The sequence below is a fragment of the Anabas testudineus genome, chromosome 13 (genome assembly GCF_900324465.2).
Source record: "Anabas testudineus chromosome 13, fAnaTes1.2, whole genome shotgun sequence".
Classification (NCBI taxonomy): Eukaryota; Metazoa; Chordata; class Actinopteri; order Anabantiformes; family Anabantidae; genus Anabas; species Anabas testudineus.
In genome coordinates, this window is record NC_046622.1 from 12433091 (window position 1) to 12453142 (window position 20052).

Here is a 20052-nt window from a genome sequence, read left to right on the forward strand (position 1 = left end):
ACTGACACCTGACCATGTGCGTTATTATGTTGGTTATAAATGCATAGCACAAACTATAATGTTTAATTAAATTAATTAAACATTTTACTGTATATCACAGAGTTTCTTATGTTGTCACAATGGCTGACAGTATTTTATTAATGAGATGGTAGAAACATGACATGACATATTTTTGGATGCGTTGGCTTGGTAGCGTTGGCTACTTTGAATAGTAACACAGTAGTAGCACATTTATGCTAACAAAATTTTACCACTGTGTAAATATATTGGGAAGAAAAAGTATGTGAACCTTTTGGAATTTCCTGTATTTCTGCATTAATTTGTCATAAAATGTGATCTGATCTTTTCTGAAGAGTATTAACAAATGTTATGTGTCTAAAATAATAACAACAAAAAAAATATTTTATATATCTCTATTGAGAACAAAGATAAAAAATTTCACAGTGCGAGTGAAAAGATTATTTGAACGCTTAGAATTAATAACTAAAAAAACAAACCAAAACAAATAACTTACTAAGTTACTTTGCACTTTGGTAACAATGCATGCCATGTTGTATGAATTTCACACAACATATTGTACATGAGACATTGATTCTTTAACTACATGGCTGAAGTGAACCTTAGAAGACCACAGTATATCTGCCCCCAGAAGAGGAACCTTTGAATACTCTCCTGTATAGTGTCGTACATCAAAAAGTTTTAGCCAATTTGAATCTTTAAAATGTGGTGGGATACGTTGTTGGGTTCTTAGTGGGTCTGTGGCACCAGCCAAGATGAAAATAATACATCAAAGTCATATTAAACTCTTTTTTTCCAGCTAGCACAGGGAATATCAATCTTCTCAGTGCTCTGTTGATAATACAGATTGCAGCCATGAGGGAGGGGGGGTCAGAACCCCACCTGTTCATGAACGGTGCTCAAGGTTAGTGAGAAGGAGAAGACACTTTGGAATCACTCATGTCTATATTTTTAAAATGCACAGCCTTTATTGATGTTACACCCAGCAGACATTTTCCTTGTGTGAAATATGAAATGTGCTGTTGATGATACCAAAAACTCTTTTTATGCTCAGTCCGGGAGATTTGGGGGGATGCAAGGGAAAACAAAGAGTCTGTTTCGCAAAAATGCACTCGCAAAAACTGAAAACCGATCACATTTTCTTCATTTAAAAAATGCTGTGAGAGGCACACATCAAAGATTTCTGCAAATACAGCTTGGGTACTTAGTTAATTGATACTTTGAACGTTGCAAAGCTACAATAGCAAATGGCTGGAGAGAAGTGGATCAAAGAAGTGTGTGGTTGCTTGGAAAGCTTCTATTCTGTTCAAGCATCAGAGAAATTGGATTAGAATTTATGTCGTGGCTGTTTTGATATTCGTCTATTTCACATGTGAAAAGTACGTGAGACCAACTCAATTTAGACTAGCTGAGTAATAGCAAAATTGATTTTATTAAAAAAGAAACTGACTTTGGTGAAAGGGTGCATATCACTGCACTACTCGTTTTCCTAATTGACTAAGCTCAGGATCCGGACCCCAAATGGTCTGGTGACGCAGGTACATCACCCCCTCAGACCTCACAAAGAGCACCATGTCATGCCCCAACAAACGGCCTCGGGGCCGAACCACTCACTACATTGCCCGAGAGGAAATCAGTAATTGGCATAATTTTTCATGAGCTCAAGCGTAAAGGTGAAATAAATGACACTGTTCAATAATGTATTATATGCATCTATAATTGACTATGATTTTTTTCTGACCTGATGTCTTCAGGGAGAAGGGAAGAAAGAAAAACGATGTCTCCTTTAAACCTTTTCAGTTCCAGGGCCAGCACCGAGCTACTGTAGAATGCATTTTTCATTTATCAAGATCCATGGTGTTCTTTTATTATTATTAAATCCTTGTTGTCGTATTGCTGTATGCTTGTATATTATTATACTGTGAGATTGTAATCACTATTATTGTAGCTATTCTAAATGCTGACAACTATGTTTTTAGTGCTGATATTTTCAAGGTTCATGAAGCAGATTTAGGAAGTATCCATATTGGATACTGGGGTAATAACTTCTAATAGTTCCCTTTTTTAGGACACTGTTAAACAAAACAAAAGTTACCTCCAGTTTATAATCCCTGCAATGATGAGAGGAATACAATGTTATTATATACCGACCAGAAATATGCTGCAAATGTTCATCATTTATAAGGTCTCAGAACTTTTTTGGCACTTGCAACAAGCTGCAGTAAACTGACATCGACATGACAAACTCATTAAAAATAAGGCACTTGGCAAGAAGATAATGTCCAATATTCACCTTTCTTTTAGCTCTGTTTTTGGTCTCTGCCACCTCCTGACTCTCCTTCTCTATAAAATGCTTGCGTAGAACATTTTCGTCTCACAATTCTCAGAGAAGAACAATTTACATGACATGAGCTTAAAGGAAGGGAAGTTATCCAATTTTGAAAACAATAAACATGATATTGTAATAATTAGGTGGCTTGTTTCTCTCTTCTCTTAGCAACAATCGTGCTGCTCTGCATAAGAATCCTAGTGTTTACATAATGTGAACAGCCAATGCTGCATACATTACATAACTATACAATGTTGTGAATACAGTAAAGTGCATGCTGTGGCTGCTTGGTATTTATGAATTGTTGAACAACATGATTACTTCAATCAACTGTAAGTAGAACTTTTTATGTAATTTGCACAAGAATAAGACAAAAGTAGTTTTAACCTGTTGCCTTTTTTTCACCTAAATGAAAAGATTGTGTTAGTGTTTTTAACACCATATATGCTCTGATGGTTTAGTATTTAAAACAGGAAGCAGCCGGTAATGTTCCCACAGAGTTAGTGCACAATGTAACAACACCACCTGTGGTTCAGTATCATCATAGGACTGTGATCCTTCATACAACTGAGCTGATCAGTTGACAGAGTGTAACCAACCATGACAGTGTGCTCTCTGAGTCACTGGGGCGCTTCATTTAAGTTAACGTGCAATCACTTCCAACGGGAGCAAACAGCAGGTAAAGATGGATTCACTAACTGGTTCTTTGTTGAATCAGGAAAAAAGTTACCATTGTCACATTTTCAAGTATTGGGGTCATTGCTTCTTGGATATCTGATCCAAGGCCCCTAAGTCGTGAGGGCTTGGTGTGATTTTCTGTCATACTCTCTCATATACCTGATTCGCCCCAGTGCCATTCCATAGTTACATATTCTTACATAGTCTTTTATGCCGCCACTGGCTTGTTTCATGAACACTCTTTGACATAAGAAGAAAAGAGAGCAGGAGAGAGCAAACAAGTAGGGGCAAAGAGAGAATCAGAGAGACAGTGGGATTGATTCAGCTTCCCATATTTCAGAGGGCACTCGTGTTGCATCTGTTGAGCGACCAGAGCCATTGTCTGAGTTGTCATCGCCGCCACGGCGGGGGGACCCAGCACTGCACGGCAGCATGGCACCGGGTGCTTCGCAGTGACAATGTGACAGCAGGAACCCTGGGTAATTAAAGCAGCTTTCTGCTCTGTGCCCTCAGGGCAAGCCTGCCTGGGATGTGGAGATCATACCTGGCTCACTCACATTCAAGAGTCACAGTAGCCAAACAGCAATTTTCCACCTTAACAAAATCCAATTCCTACTCTGCGAGTTTAAGGATTGCAGAATTGTTGTGAAGTATGCAGTGCTAAAGCATGTGATCAAGCAGCGTTCACAGCCGCTATAATGTGGACTTGACCTTAATTAAATTCAAAATACAATGTATGGATATATTTACTTCTATTTAATCTGATTAAAGGGGTGGAAAATCATATTTCACTAAAGTAAATTTAGCTGTATATCAAAGCCTATTAACCTGAAAGTAACATCAAGCAGCTAGGAGTTCTGAGACAGGCAGACGACAACCATTTGGACCCAGGCCGCCCAGTGTGAGTAAGCATTCCCACTGATCTTCTCTGCCCAGAGGCAATACACCATGCATGGAAGTTAAATGACTGTCTTCCAATTTGCTCTCATGAATATTAAGCAGTGCTGTGACAGTAGAAAGGGTTGGCTGTACGCAAGCTGCTGATCCACACTGACAGATCTGTCCTCTGATGTCTAGGAAGGGCGGGCACCACTAAAACGAGGCCCCCACAGCAGATGAGCCTCCTCCTCCCCAGTCTATTTCCATGTCTTAAATGGGCTAGAGTGGCTGCCTGTCTCATCAAGGGGAAGCCAGAGACCCTGGACTGTTTCTCAGTAAGTAAAACTGAGCGATAAAGACATTGATGTCTAAATTATGCTGCTGCTGCCGCTGATGATGAGTACATGAGAGAGGATCTGATGAGGGATTATAGTGTAGCAAACTATAGCAGCTCCCTCTGCTGCTGCTAATGATGAATAAAAACTTCCACTAGTATAAATCTAATATTTATATATGATGTAACAAGTGCACACGGAGGTGGAGGAAACCCCATGTCTGTATTAAAGTAAATAAAGCACATTAAATTTAAAGCGTCCCTTAGATTCATTGTATATTGTTGGGATGTATGTTGGGTTTCACTGCGTGAACAGCTGCTTTTGCAATTAGAAGAAACTTATTACAGATGATTTAAAATTTCAACACCTGCAATCTTGGCTGTTAATTAAAATAATTTTCTAATTTTACCAAGAACTGAGAGCAGCACCGTGCTGTTACTGCTCCTCAACCTAATTAACAAGAATAAAAGCTATGTATTTATAGAAAACTAATGCTAATCCTTTTGACAAACAGTATGAGGCAAATATATTTATAAATATATTTTATGGTTGATTTATTCTGGTGAGGTGCAGCTTGATGGTTTGCCACATGAAGTAACACAGAAACTGCCAAGAAGAAGCTTTTGAATGCAGTCTGATGTATGTATGACTACATTTATACAGCATTCATATGGTGTGCGGAAGCTTATCTGGGCTGAACTGATCAGAAATATTAGAAATATTAACAACACCTTTTTATATTTTTGTTCAACCCAAACAGTGTTGCACAACAATAAGTATTGGGTAAACAGGTTAAGTGTCATCTGCTGTTGAATGGATAAAATTACGTAGACTTCATGTTTAAATGATACCCAGGTCAACAACAGACACTGCAAATGTAAGTTGCTGCCCACTCATGCTCATTCAAGCAGTAAAAACATTGTTCAACAAATACAGCTAATACTGTGAGAATGCGAATGAGCCTTACAAACATACTGACGTCAAAACATTTTTATGCATCAAATTAGGTCCTGCTGTATTCAGGCTATGATTCAAGTTTAGTTTTGTTGTAGTCAGCCTTTCAGTAATTCGATGTTGCGTGCTGTTATGACATTATGACACCCTATATTTTGGAAAATGAGTGTACATAGTCAGTCCATGCATTGACATTGGTCCAGTTTTGCTGATAAGCAACGAACATCAGAAACTTGTGTCCTTTAATATTCTCTACTGTTACACTAAACTACATCTGATTGAGACTTGAGTGGATATAATCTAATCACTTCCAAACTAATCTAATGGTCAGCGTGCATCATCTCTCTTGATAACACGATTAAGCAGCAGCGTTCTTGTTGTACAGATGCCTGTTGGCAGAGGCCTTGCCTCAGTTACACAAGTAGACGTAGCACATACTGGACAACCAACCTTATTATGTCACCGAACATTAAGGTTAAGGGCCTTCAGAAAAGTTGCTGTTGATGGTGTCTTAACATGAGTGCTGTCCACCTGCATGCCAGTTAAGGTAACACGATCTCCATGGAGGCTTCAGCGTCCACTCAGGCCTCTGTACACAGAGACTGTGACACGAGAGCCAACTGTAGAGACGGACCTGACATTGACAGCCTTTGGCCTTCAGGGATTTTATTTCACTTGTGTTACCTGAATTCAGCCACACCTTTGTGTAAAGGCAGTAAAAATACATTTCCCACTCTCCATCTGGCGTTTGGGTAATAATTAATTTGTGGTAACCAACTTCATCAATTTCAGGCCGCAGTAAATACCTATACATAACCAAAAATCATAATCTACAGCAACAGTAAACAAGGGATATAAGGGAATAATAATAATATTAGCGTTATTTATTTTCTTTTAAATGAGCCACAATGCAATGTACTCCTTTTTACAGTCATTTTACAGTCGTGCTATACAAATGCGCTGCTCTCACTACTAATACTGTACAAGTAATCATTTTCTCATGTGGCCTTTGCGGCCGTTTGAAGCTATTTCATTGTCGCTGTTTTGTCCAAGCGATGTCTGTGACCAGCAGCTGGTGAAGTGTGTTAATGTTGATGTCACAGCAGCTGGCTGCTCTCATCCTGTTAGCTCTCCCTGCCTTTATCAGCCCCCCACCCTCCTCCTCCTCCTTTAAAGCTGCTGCTACTGCTACTGCTGCTGCTTCTGCGTGCCATACTCATTTTAATACTCCAGACTCATTTGACCGTCTTTATTGACTTATCAGCCATTTCCCTAAACCAAGCATGTTTATTCAACACTTAGGGGACCACAGCACAGCTCCTTTTAGCATTCCCTCTCTACGCCGCCCCTAAAACATACACACATCCTTATTTTCTCTTTCTTCTTGCTCCCCCAGTTTGCTTTATTACAACCCTCCTTCACTATGTATCACTTCCCTCTTCTCCTCTCTCTGGTCTTCCTTTCCTCCAGTGGCTGGGTCCGGGGTGGGGTGGGGGGGGAGTTGTGTCGTGTGAAGCCAGGCAGCGAGGGACACACAAATATATTCTGAGCATTTAGTGCTTTGGATGAATGGAGTTTTAATTTAATCATCTGATCAAACAGTTATTAGCATAAACACTTGAGGGTGAGGATGGATGGTCTAGATAGAGACACAGAGCAACACACAATAGACCTCATCCTGGCAACAGTCTACAGGGACACTTAGCAACTTGTAAACAGCTATATGCTCCTAGGGATCCATGCAGGACTATGTTCAAATTACCTCCCATTGTGAGAACAATACATCCAGTTCTCCTTCCTTAAACTGCTCTTCTGATGCAGAATCCTCTATTCACTGTTAGCCGACCCTACAATCAAATGCACAGCTGCCAGGCCCTGTGCCCTATTATTTGATCATGGACAAGATGGTTTACTGCAGCATCACACCTTGGTCTGTGCAGAGAGGGTCTGGGAATTCTAGGAATACCACAAAGTGCTAAGAATATTGACAATGCACTCAGTCTCACACTGGGCTGGGGGATCGATGAGTGGCTGGAAGGACATAAATCTGACTCCTCTGGCTCCACTCCATGTCACAGCATAACCTACCCACTCAGCTCCCCAATTAAATGCACACACACAAGTTTGCATTCAGACTGGGATGCACAGTCTGTAAACCACACACCTCCCTATATACAGTATATATAGGTGCTTGCACCAGTGCATAAACACCAAGAAGCACACAAATATAGCACGCACTTTACACATCTCTCACACATATGCACACACTCTTACACACCTTACCTCAACTCCAACAACATGACAGTGCTTTAAAAATGGCCAGCTAAAAATAACTGCCACTAACTTGGTCTTAAATCTTAGCATCTGTGCCAGGTTTAAAAATAAAGAGCAGTGTCGAGAAACCAAGCTGCACCCATTTGTCTTTCTGTCACTCTGTCTATCCAACTTTGCCTTCTCCGTTATCCCTTAGCCTACTTTAATATTTGGATGTGGATGTGGAGCATCTCCCGGAGACCTGAAGAATCTGATTGGGGTGCATGTTTTGAAACATACAGCAAAGACCCAATGGCCAAGGCAGCACAGGAAAGACAGACAGAGTGATAGACATGTTAAGGAGACAATACATCAGGTACATGCATCATGTCCAGACAGGAGTTGTTGGGATCAATTCAGCCTTGAGCCTCAGCTAGTTGCGAGTTCAATGTCTGGCCCTGGTACGTGGAGGACTGGATTAAGAGCCAGTATTTATGAGGTCCAGTGTGAATGTTTGTCTTGGTGCTTGATGGATAGCAAACTCATCACACCTCTGCCACCTGTCTCCTGCAATGAACAAAAGCTCTGGTGGGGTGCTCACCACAAGGGCTAAGGTCTGATGCACAGCGTACAACACACACAGAGCTGAGGATTCATTGCATGGTCTACGGGTTCTTGTGTCCTCATACAAACTCTGTCCGCTGTCCAGAACCTAACTTTTAAGATAATGAAATACACTTACAATATAGAGATTTGAGCAAAATACCCAATTAATCAGTGCAGAGATGTACAGTATGAATGTTATTGTCATGGTCAATGCAAGAAACCCTGTCTTCTAAAAATAATATTTATTTTCCATTTATATTTGCAATAGAAACTAGATTTTGCCAGGGTTTTGTTTAGTGGCTTGTATTAGCTGAAGTGCTATACCAGGAGTGGCCAACCCTGGTCCTTAAGAGTCACAGTCCTGCTTGTTTTCCAACTATCTCTGCATTTCCTGCTTCTGATTGGCTGAACACACCTGATCCATGTAATCAGCAGAGAGTAGGGCAGAAATAGTTGGAAAACAAGCAGGGCTGAGGCTCTTGAGGACCAGGGTTGGCCACCCCTGTGCTATACGAACGTACTGCACCAAATTCATAGGAGGCTTGGGCTGAAAGGTGGACTTTGGAATTGCATAACGTAAGGGGGATTAGTCACTGTTGACTTCAGTGTTGACTTAAAGGGTGTGGTACATTGTACCAAGAAACCACAAACACAATTAAACACAATTTACTTATGATGAGTGGATATTGTGACATAACCATAAGGTACGTTGATGATCTGCAGATATATTATATAACATTTTGTAACCTGGCAGATACAATACGTCAATCAACCACGTTTCCTTACTTTGATGGAAATGAAGTACAAATGTAAACCCTTTTTTACAAACCATATTTCCTCAAATTACTTACAAATTGCAAATGTGTAGTGTATAAAAGGGCTTTTTTACGAGACAGGGTTGGTGCAAGGTAAAGAGGACAGGAGGGAAACTAATTGCAAAAGCTTATGCAGCATTATGCATAAACTGATGTTAATAATGGTGCCGCTTTAAAGCCTTTACTTAAACAGAAAATACACATAATAAAGAAAAATGACTTGAACTCTTAAGTGAATTCATCACCAGTGCAACTACTGCCACGGGAGTGTCATATTAACTATGGCAATTGCCATACCAATAACTGTACCAATTAGAGCTATTTATCATCCCTTCATCTTCAGCGTATGTTGGTCTTGTCTTTCTTGGCAGACGTAGCAAGTACTGTACTAAAAGTTAGAAAGAGCTTAAGTAGTTACAATTTAGTCCTGTTATTTTACTGTATAGTATTTCCATTTTCTTGTATTACACCACAGTTACTTTGATATTTGCAAACTTTGATTCTTAATATAAAATGGAATCAACTAATAAATTATCATTTACTATTAAGGATTAACAAGCTAGTAGTTAATTATATATTAGAAATTACTCTTAACCATATTTTTTTGGTTTTAAATGTTTGTTCACAGTTTACATTACAAATTAGTTCACAGTAAATATTTTCTCTGTTTAGTATCAATAGTATCGCTTACTTTTTTCTTGCACTTTGCTTAAATATTGAGTTTGTGTCTCCCACTTCTGCTTTTTGGTTAGTCGGCTGATGGGAGCTCTGTCTGTTGTCCGCTGTTGGGTTCTTGTCTTTTCTGCTCATTCAGATCCTATCAACCACTAGATCAACACACTTTCTCAGTTAAAGAGGAAAGAGGAAAGTATGTTACCTTATAAAACTAACAATGTGATAACAGTAGAATATATTTATCATGATGAAGTATCATATCCACACTGGCGACCCCTCATTCAACATATCATAATCAACCTTTCACCTTTGGGTCAAGACGAGAGTTGAGGGGCTGTCATGCAGAAAGTCATGGGCCAAAATTTCCAATGTCATAATTTAAATTTCTAAAATCAATGCAAAAAACAGCTCCGTACAGAAGTGCAGATAAGCATCTTTCTCCAGTTAGTCTGTTTTAAACTGTCAAATAATAATTTCAAATAATACACCAGTTCCTCCGCTACAGTACCTGTGCAGTGCGGCACAGTAATATAACATGTCACTTTGACAGGTGCTGAGTGAATTAAAAACATCCTCTCTACTGAGAACCCTGTCTGAGAGGGAAACCCCCGCCAGATGTACTACAACCTCACTTTGCACGCATGATCAAACACCTACATCTGGGTGCTGAGGGCTTTTCCGCTCTTCCCTGCAGATGCTAAATGATATCGTTAACATTTTAATGCAAGAGACATTTACACACAGGCTTGCGCAATTACACCTCTTGATTCAGTGGAATCCAGACAGACACAGTGTGATCAGTAATTAGATTTTATATTGGGTGAAACGCAGCACACATACACACACACTCCAGTCACCAAAGCTTGCTCCTAATTAGAGCGCTAGACAGGCTTGAGGAGGAACGGTACAGTAGAGTAGCCCTCATTATACAACTAGGATGTATGAACTAGGGGATATCTATTATGATCACACATCAGGGTATCCATTATCCAACATTAGCAGCCCTTTCAACTGGAATCACACACAGAGTTCTGAATGTAACCCAACAAACCCTCTTGCAGTGTAACTCACACAAGTGAGCAAGAGTTAAGTGGATTTGTAAACTTAATTTAACCTATTAGATATTCATATCAGAGTAAGACTGCACAAGATGATCTATCACTTGCCTCTACGCCATGTGTTTTCACGGGGTAATTTAATTTCACAAGCTGTGATACCACTTCTGCAACCAAACCTAATTGGTAATTAGTAAACAGACTAATAACTGAAAGTGCAGCTGTAAGGCTGGTCAGGTTTCCCTTCTCTGCTTAATGGAGCATGTGCACGAGCTACTTTGGCCACTGGGAAGCCACTCTGGACACCTATGCACAGACTAGAGATGCACCTCATATCTTCAACAAATTGATCTTTCTTCAGTGCACTATTCATTGGCTTTGTGTAGAAGCATTGCACTTTCCACCTGTAGCCAAGTTCAATCTATCCATCCACCCAGGTCCCTGTAGCATTTTCATCCAGTGTTTCAGGTTGCTAATAATGTAAGGTCATGTAAAATTGGCAGACTAACTGGTGCTGGCAGCTATTTACTGTACTATAAGCTACACTGAGCTAGATGCTTTGGAAAATCTTCCTTATTTCCAAGTGGATCTGCTTTTACCCTGAGAAAGGTCACAGCTAATTGAGATCCAAATTTGATTGTGTGATCCCTTGACTTCTGTGTAAATGTTAATTTATGGAAGACATATGAGATAAGTCCTTTTTATGTCGTGAACATCAGGTTAAGCCATGTGCATGTCTACAAATCAGCGGAGTCTTCGTGGAGACTGTGCAAGAAGCTTTGTCTCATTATATCTTTGCAGTGAGAATTTGAATAAGTCAGTTTAGCTTGCTGGGTTTTGCCTAGGGGCAGCTTTCAGGCAGATATATTTAATATGTTTCCTCTCCTGTAGTGATGACTGAATTTATAGATTCTACTTTGATAGGCACAGGAAATAGCAGCAGCATACTGTTTTAAATACTAAAAATGAATCTGCTTGTTGGCTGTCGAACACGGGGTTTATAGTTGATAGAAATTATGATTTCTATGATATATGCAATAAGAGATGACAGATTTTTCTTCATTGTACAGTTGTTTATCTATTTTACAGGATTCCTTTATTGGTTGTTGAGTTGAGTATAGGCTGACATGCTGTATGTTTAAAATGACCATAAAGTAATATGGAAAAGACACCTGAATATCCTATTCACTGTATGGTCAACTCCTTCCTGCAGTGACATCTGACTTGTCTTAGACACATTATATCCATGCACTATAGCCAACACAGTGGACAAAAATGATCCCACAATGAAATGGTGAGGAAGCAGTAAACAGGTAGCACACATAAACCAAACACTATCACGCATTCTGAATTCTCTGCATTTTTGCACCAGAACACACCATAACATATAGGTTTCTAACCCATGTGGCGTGGTGTGAATGAGTGAACGTTTTCGGACGCAGCCTCTGACACCCATTAAGTAGGTTACCATAGAGACAGGCCAGTGAGCATGTGAAAGGCCCAACTCTGAAACAGCAAGAATTGTCTGGAATTCAATTGCTGTGCTGGCTTCTATCTACAAGGTCATTCATTCATCCTGACAATGCCTGCTCAGCCAATGAACACCTCATTTTCACGATAATCAAAGAAAACATCCAGCTGCTGAGGATAAAGTCGTACAGCTTGCCTCCCGTACAGTGATGGAAAAATCAAATACATATGACACCAGACACAGTAAGCGATAAAAACATACTTAAAAAAATATTGCAGTACAAACGATGAATACAAAGTGTAATGTCTGCACTCAACACTGTCTACTGCCTAATCCCTATCAGTAGTTTGCCACAGGCCTCCTCAATAATCCCTTATGCAATAAACGGACACAATCTTGCCTGGCAGTTGATCTAATGTCAGAGTCAGATGATTATGATTAATGAGGATTCCTTATTGTTCCTTTATGAGTTTCAGCACAAGCTGGGCTGAGGGAGATACCATTTTACATGGAGACAGTGCCAATAAACGGTACCGACTGAGGGTTGCCTGAAAAAACGACGACACAGAAACAAAAATCCATTTCGAAGCCTTATTTTATCATCTCGGGCCAGATGGGAAAATCCATTTTGGGGACACACCATATCATATCACAGCCCCTCGTATCCATACCTGTAAATCTCGGCTTTGTAAATTCAGCTTTTCTTGATCCATTGATACAAATGCAGCCACCCGTGGGCTTGATTTTTTTTCAATATGTGACCAATCCCCATTTTATCAAGCTGACGTGTTTTTTTTTTGTTTGTTGTTGTTTGTCTTGTTTTTTTGTTTTTTTTTTACGTGTTTCCATTTTGTTTCCTTTCCCTTCTTCATCTCTCCCTGTTTCTTCCCCTGTTTTTGTACACACCCAGTCAGCCATAATCCCTCCCTGTAGAAGGGATTCTGGCCAATAAGTGAATGCAATAAACTCTATCAATTTTCTGCTATTGATTATGGATAAACCATATGTGCACGATGCTTGCCGCATGCATGTACTAGTACAAATGTACTCACGCAAATACATGTGTGCATAAAAAACCCAGTCAAGATGTACAACCAAATCTGGGCATTTGAATACAGTATTTGAATGCAGAATGGGGATTTCAGCAATTTGAACAGAACATTTATTTGTGATTATTTGTGAATTATTTCTGATTTTGCTAAAAATGTGACTCATCAACTCAATTACACTCGTTTTTGTTTTTGCCACATAAATATTTTGTGCTGATTTTCTCCCTACAAGCAACGTTTAAAGACATAGAGCATAAAGCTGTGTTGATGTTTGAATTTGATGTAGATGTGTCGGAAACATTCTGACAGAATAAGACTTAAATATCAGACATTAATATAACTGAATGCATCAAATAGGTATAAAATGACAATATGGATTACTGATTCTCAAATATCTGTATACAATGATTATTTTCACACATTATATCAATTTAGGCCACTTAGAACTTAGAAATATTGTCACTGTGGGGGAGGGGGAAAGGGTTAAAATGTCCATTATACGTCACTTATTACTAAGGGCCACAGTGGAACAAGGTTGTGACAGAAAAAGTGTCATTAGGCATCAAATAAAAACAAAAACCAATCCCATTTATTTGATATAAATGAAAAACAACTCAAACTTGAAACTATGAAATCACATCTAACTAACACAGTTAGACCAATTAATCAAATCGAGTCTCACATAAACATAATTTATCCATTTTATTTCATCTGGCTCAGGGTGTACATGCGAAGGCCAGAGATGTGTCTAATGTTTTGTAGGAGAGCTTGAAGGATTTAACACGCAGTTCAAGCCTCGCCCGTCTCTCTCCCTCTATCAAGGGTGTCAGCCTTTTGACAACCATATAAAATCCATTTCATGTGGGTCACAGGTGACCTCCATCCTCCCTCTCCAGTCACTTAGCTGTCTACCACTGATTTGCCTTCTGCAATAGGTAATGAGCACTGATACAAAATGAGCCGGCGAAACTTACCATTCAAGATGCTCTGGAAAAAGATAAAAGCCAATATCCACATGCCCCGTTCCGTTCAATCCCCCCAAGCTATGCTTTCTCTTCTTCCTCCGACCGGTGCCTCCCTGGGTTTCTCTTCTGTGCGCTTGGGGTAAGGTTAAACATTTGCCACTCTCTTGAAGCAAACCGGTCTAAGTGTCTACTTTTTACTATCTCCTATCTACTTTTTCGTTACACTCTGATTTGTTTTCTGAGCCTCTTTGCGCTTGGACATAAATGAGGCTCCGTGATTGTCTTGAGGAGAGCTGTGCTCAGACTCTCCTCCTGTGCTCCGCGTCTTGCTGCTTCTCCCTGTTATTCAAAGGGATGCTGAAGGGGTGAAGCCCAGGTGTGTGTGATGCTGAGTCAGAGCCGGGTACGAGCGGATCTCGAAACAAAAATGAATGCCCAAACTGGCTAAAGTAAATCTTAAAAAATGTCACAAACTCCGATTTCCTAAATTAAAGACTGACGGATGATCTTTCGGGGAAAAAAAAAAACTAAAAATTTTTAGAAAATTAAAATAACTAAAAGAGCAAAGAGGCAAACATAAGGGAGAGGGTCGTAGAATAAGAATGAAAAACAGGTTTTTTTCGGAGACTCCAAAGTCAGATCATCTTCATCGCCTCTGTGCGTCCAGCAAGAGGCGAGCAAGCGCATCTTCCCCGCTGCCGCTCTCTAATCGCACCACACTGACTCTCTGAGCATTACACAGAATAACCCTCTCTCCTGCCCCTGCAGACGCTTTAATTCCTCATTGCCTTAAAGGAGCAGAGGCGGCTACCGGTCGGTCCTGAGGGCAAGGTACCAGTGGAGGTGAATGTGTGAGAGCACGCAGTGAGTGGGGAATTTGCATTAAGGAAATGAGCTGCACCTGACGCACGGAGGCACCAAGGATAACATTTTTACGCACGGAAATGTACCGACTCAAACAGAAAGCGCTGTCTGCTGGTGTGCAGGTGCACTCAGTACACAGCGTTATATGCCAAATGTGGCTTGAATGGAGCCAACTGGGTATTTCTATTACGAATGAAAAACAGACGAGAGTTCCCTGTAGTAATGAAAATCTGCAAGGACATGCAATGACGCACATCTTCTGTTCATTGAAATGCATGAATTAGGAAAAAATATTTAGAAGTGTTTAATGGAATCACACTTTTATTGATTGAAGTGCAAATTTAAAATAAAATAGAAAGACAGAGCTATATTTTGTCAGTGCATAAAGAAAATACTGGGTTAAACTAAAGCCTCCCCCACCCCAAAGGCACACACACACACACACATAATGCACACACCACCACCTCCGCCACCCCTCCATTTTAAAGCCTGCCTTGAAGTCAAGGGTGTAGCTGTAGTAGGCTGTAGAAGCCTGTGGGCCTGTCCACAGAGCTGGGTTACAGTGAATGTGATATAACCAGCAGGGCAGTCTGCATCTCATTCTCTATTCCACATGACAGAATATACTGAAAATGAAATCCAGTTTGTTTACACCAAGATACTAATTTTCCCTCCTTATATCAGTGCTCTTTACATTCAAGTCTGAATGTAAAGAGCAAAACGGAAAAGAAATGCAGAAAACATACAAGGATATATGGTGTGTGTTCATACTTGGCCCTTGTTTTTTCATGGTAACATAAATAGGTGTTGCTATTTGTCAAAGAGAGCTACAGTAATTAGCCTAATCTCATATAATTTGGCAAAGGTGTTCTTCAGTCTCCTTGTCAATATGTGTGTTTGTCTACAGTATCTGCCCACTTGTCTGCCTGTCTCTCTCTTTCAGTGTTCACTCCAGCCCAGCAGACAAACACAAACACTGCTCTGCATTTGCTGAAGTCTGTACCAGAACACACTGTTCCAGCTTGCTTTAAAATGGTATAGCTCTTTTTCCCCCCCTTACTTCTGTTTGATTTATTCAACAGTGATTCAAATGAAATTGTTCTTGTATCACTCATGTCCTTATTTTGACCTATTGTTTCTCCAAAACAAATGTTTAATTAAGTAAGAGGATCATTTTACTTGCTTTTTCCCTAAGCCGTCAGATAAGCCCCAACAAGTTGAAGTCTCTGTGGTGCTCAGGAGAAAACATGGGTGAATCAGGGCAGTGGGTCAATGATCCTGCCTGTCATTTGGAGTGGATTAGGAGCGTTGTGTTGGTGTTTCAGCTCTGGATTCTTGGCATCAACATAAAGTATGTTCATTAGCAGTGACTGTGGGATGTGAACACTGCCACCCTGGCTTCAAATATTTTTTCTCAGAAGATGCACATTCTGGCTCTCAGCAGTGCTCTGATGCACTTACTGTACATTTACATTACAAAGTCTTCAGCTTGTGCTTCCACTAAGCAATTTTACAGAGGAAGTAAAGCACCTTACTCAAGGGCACCTCTGTATTTTTAATTTACTTTCTCTGGGATTACATGTGTGTGTGTATAATGGCAAAGGCAGGACCTTTCCATCCACTACAGGTAATCAACCAGAGCAGAACTTCATGCAGTTTCCCTCAGTTCAGCCTTCAGCAATGTTAAATTGTAGAAGAAACAAAACCCAAAGTGGAAAATAGATGTGATTGTGGGTTCAAGGGATTGGAAGAAGGGAGCACACATGGAATCAGAAAGTGTCATCTGACATTTTAGGGGGAATGAGACATTGGAATAATCTAGTTCGGCAAACAGGATTTTATGAGAAGCTGAAATTAGAATTTTAGAAGAGGCAATTGAATAAATAAATAAAGAAAAGCAAATCAAAAGGTTATATTTGTTTGTGTGCAATATGGAAACTAACACAGTGAAATTAACACACGTATCTGTTTTAACTCAAGCACCTGGTGTCACTTAACAGCAAAAAAGGAGCTGAGACTCTTTTCACCTGAGGACCGGTAACTTCACAGGGAGGCTGCATTAGGTACTGTGTGTATAGTATATACACGCTACCATCCCATACTGTATTTGGGAGTTGCCCAGTATACGCACAGTTTCACAATATGTGTTTGACAGCAAACAAAGACAGCGTAATGTCAACAATGACCAACTTACTTTAAACAGACAAATGAAAGCAGGTGTGTTTTTTTTATTATACTAATTTGAGAAATGAATATGTTCAGTTTGCATTTAAATGAAGTAGTGATATTATAGGTTGAGAGAAATCATTAATGCGGGCCTGAATAAGTACAGTATGTTTCAGTATCTAAGACTCATTTTTGATCCTAAAGAGTCAATTTTGAAGAGACTAAGTTAAGCATGGATGTACATGCAGATCACATGTTTCTATTGGTGCATTCCATCATTATGAAAAACAGGTGCAAGTGTTTGTCACAGGTGCACAACTGAACAAGCTACTTGATGGGAAAGACAATACCTTGATTTTCACTCTGGAGACAAGAGATGTGACCTAGTGACCAGCGGATGAAGGCATTAAGTGTTAAATCCTGGTAGGTTATACTGTATTTAGACAGGTGATGAGGCTAAACTTATATTTATATTCTTACAGGGCAAATGTATGTATGTATGTATGTATGTAAATGTTCACACTGAAATTAAAGGTGGAACACTTTTGATTTTCAATCTATTTATAAAGTTATTTATTTACACACAACAACATGCCTGTATTTTGCCCATGTGTTTTTGTATATACCAATCACAATAGCTCTACTCAATGCATTCATACGTGGATAAACATATTTTAATATAAAACATGATAAAAGCCTGGAACTAAATGAACCAAGTAATATTATTCAGTATCTCTACAGTCATATTTTGAATGAGAGCAGAGAGGACTTTTGGTGGGGTTGGAGTTTACTGTGCAGGCAGGGGGGAGGAGAAGGGTGTAGTTCATTTTAGCCCCCCAGCATGATGCCTAAACAGTGGTAAGTGAATGTGACAATGAGACCCCTGGGCTGCTGCCGGCAGTCTTGGCTTTGCTGTGTGGCCATGCATGCATGTCTGTCTGTTTTTTTGCATGTGCCACCATGTCTGTGCAGGGATACAGAAAAGGAAGTAGAGCACATATGAGACCACTCATGGACACATCTCACCCAAGGTCGTGACTTCGCAGACTGTAGTCGTCACACTGGCATAGGATCTGCGTTGGTAACGTTGCCAACTTCATTATGGTATAATAAAATAAGATAGACAGAAGATAGAAAATAGTAATAAGAATTAGTGGCAGCAGCGACATAGAGTTCTAACAGTGGGTGTCATGTTATTTTAATTCATCCATATTTAAAAATATCCTCGACTATAATGCAGGTGTTACCTGAATTGTTATCATTTTGTGTAAATATTGTTATATGATATCCTGATATCCACACTAGTTCTAATATTGCTTACTGATGAATCAAAGAAAAAGTCAGTATTTATTTTAGAACTTACGTTCTATGTTCTTACAGGATTTCACAGCAACTCATTCAAAGTACTGCAGCTCGGTTTACACAATTCACAGACCTCAGTATGTATCAAGAGCAAACTAGAACGCTGACACTGATTACATCTTGCTGTGTTATGTTTAGTTAAGATATTTATTCACAGTCGGTCAATCAATCAGCTTCATTTGTGTTGGAGTCTGCATGACTAAAACTCATTATCATGACCAATAGTCACTGTAATTTCTGCTTAAGTGTTGCTGTGCATTAATGTAGATTACTGCAAACGTGCCACCTCCACCATACATGCTATATGTGCTCTCCTGCTGCCTAATGAAACGGGATGAAATACTGTAGGTAACAATACGTAACATGCTTCAGTGACCACATTAATTACACAAGTTAAATCAAATCAAGGGTTCCTCGTGATTAATTGAAATATATTCTAATACTACCATATCATTCATAATCATTCTGTTAAGCAATGTCATCTCAAAATATTACCAATGATTGGATAAGCACACTCTCCATTAGTTATGTCTGTTACTCTTCTTCTCCACACATGTTCATACACACCCAGAGACCCCCCGTTCCCCCTCCCTGTCCCTCTGGTCAGCGCTGTCCCTGGCGTGTGTGCAGACAGTCTGGGTAATCCCTCAGGATGGGGCCTCTTGTTTTGACAACTCCTGTGAAGCCCAGTGTCTCTTACAACTAAACACAGCCTGGCCAATCATCAGCAAAATGTCAGCCCTCGGCTCGCTCCTGTATCATCCAAAGGAAGATCAGGTTACTTTTACACTATGCGACCCATTAACTCAGAATAGAAACATTCTCAGTACCAGTATAATGATCCCTTTTGTTTGCTAAGACAATGACATTGATAAGAGACAAGCCACGCTTGTGGCTCCTGATAGAAGTGTGTCTAAGGTTACATGTTGCCAGGGCCAAAGTGGTGTGGCTCCTAAACAGAGCTCAGTGTGGTGTACTCTTACACTCCACTGGTCCCCATGGGATGAAAAGACACCTGCAGGTCAATCAGCATCAGGACACATGCACACTCTTTAAATTAGGACTGCTATAACTTGGGAATGTGCCAACTGTGTCAAAGTCATCAGGGTTTAAAATGAAGACATGTCAAAGGGACTAATGGCAGATTACTAGAGAGGAGAGGGGATTCTGTGGGGGTCAGTGGAAGAGCAAATGACAAAGGGTCAGCGGTTTGATTGCCTTCTTTTAGGTTCACATCCCGTATGCACTCAAAGGTCTGTTAGATTCCTTGGATAAAATATTTTAATATTTTATACTTTGATTTTATATATTTAACAGACACTGAAAATGTTAAACTGTGACTTCAGAATATCATAGCATAAGATAAAATATTTCAGTTATTGTGATATGGTGCAATATTTACATATCTTTACAGTGGAAGATCAATACCACTCTCATCATTTGGCTCATTGTTGCTTAAAGAAAGAAAATATCAATGTCACTGTGTAGCTAAACTCTCCAGTACAACAGCTTGGTTTAGCATTAGAACTGGAAATAGAATGAAAACATTAGTCTGGCTCTGTCTGAAGGTAACAAAAT

The 20052-nt window shown here is 39.8% G+C and overlaps 1 protein-coding gene across 4 annotated transcripts in view; it reads right to left on the minus strand.

Moving 5' to 3' along the window:
• dscamb (Down syndrome cell adhesion molecule b) overlaps positions 1 to 14944 on the minus strand; it is a 99825-nt gene extending 84881 nt beyond the window's left edge. For 3 of the 4 annotated variants that reach the window (XM_026368783.1, XM_026368766.1, XM_026368774.1), the window contains exon 1: positions 14092 to 14944. In XM_026368783.1, the coding sequence (XP_026224568.1) occupies positions 14092 to 14134 (43 nt within the window). In that variant the 5' untranslated portion in view covers positions 14135 to 14944. The remainder of the gene's footprint in view (positions 1 to 14091) is intronic. The other variant, XM_026368792.1, reaches the window with a different exon arrangement.
• Positions 14945 to 20052: the final 5108 nt, after the last annotated feature.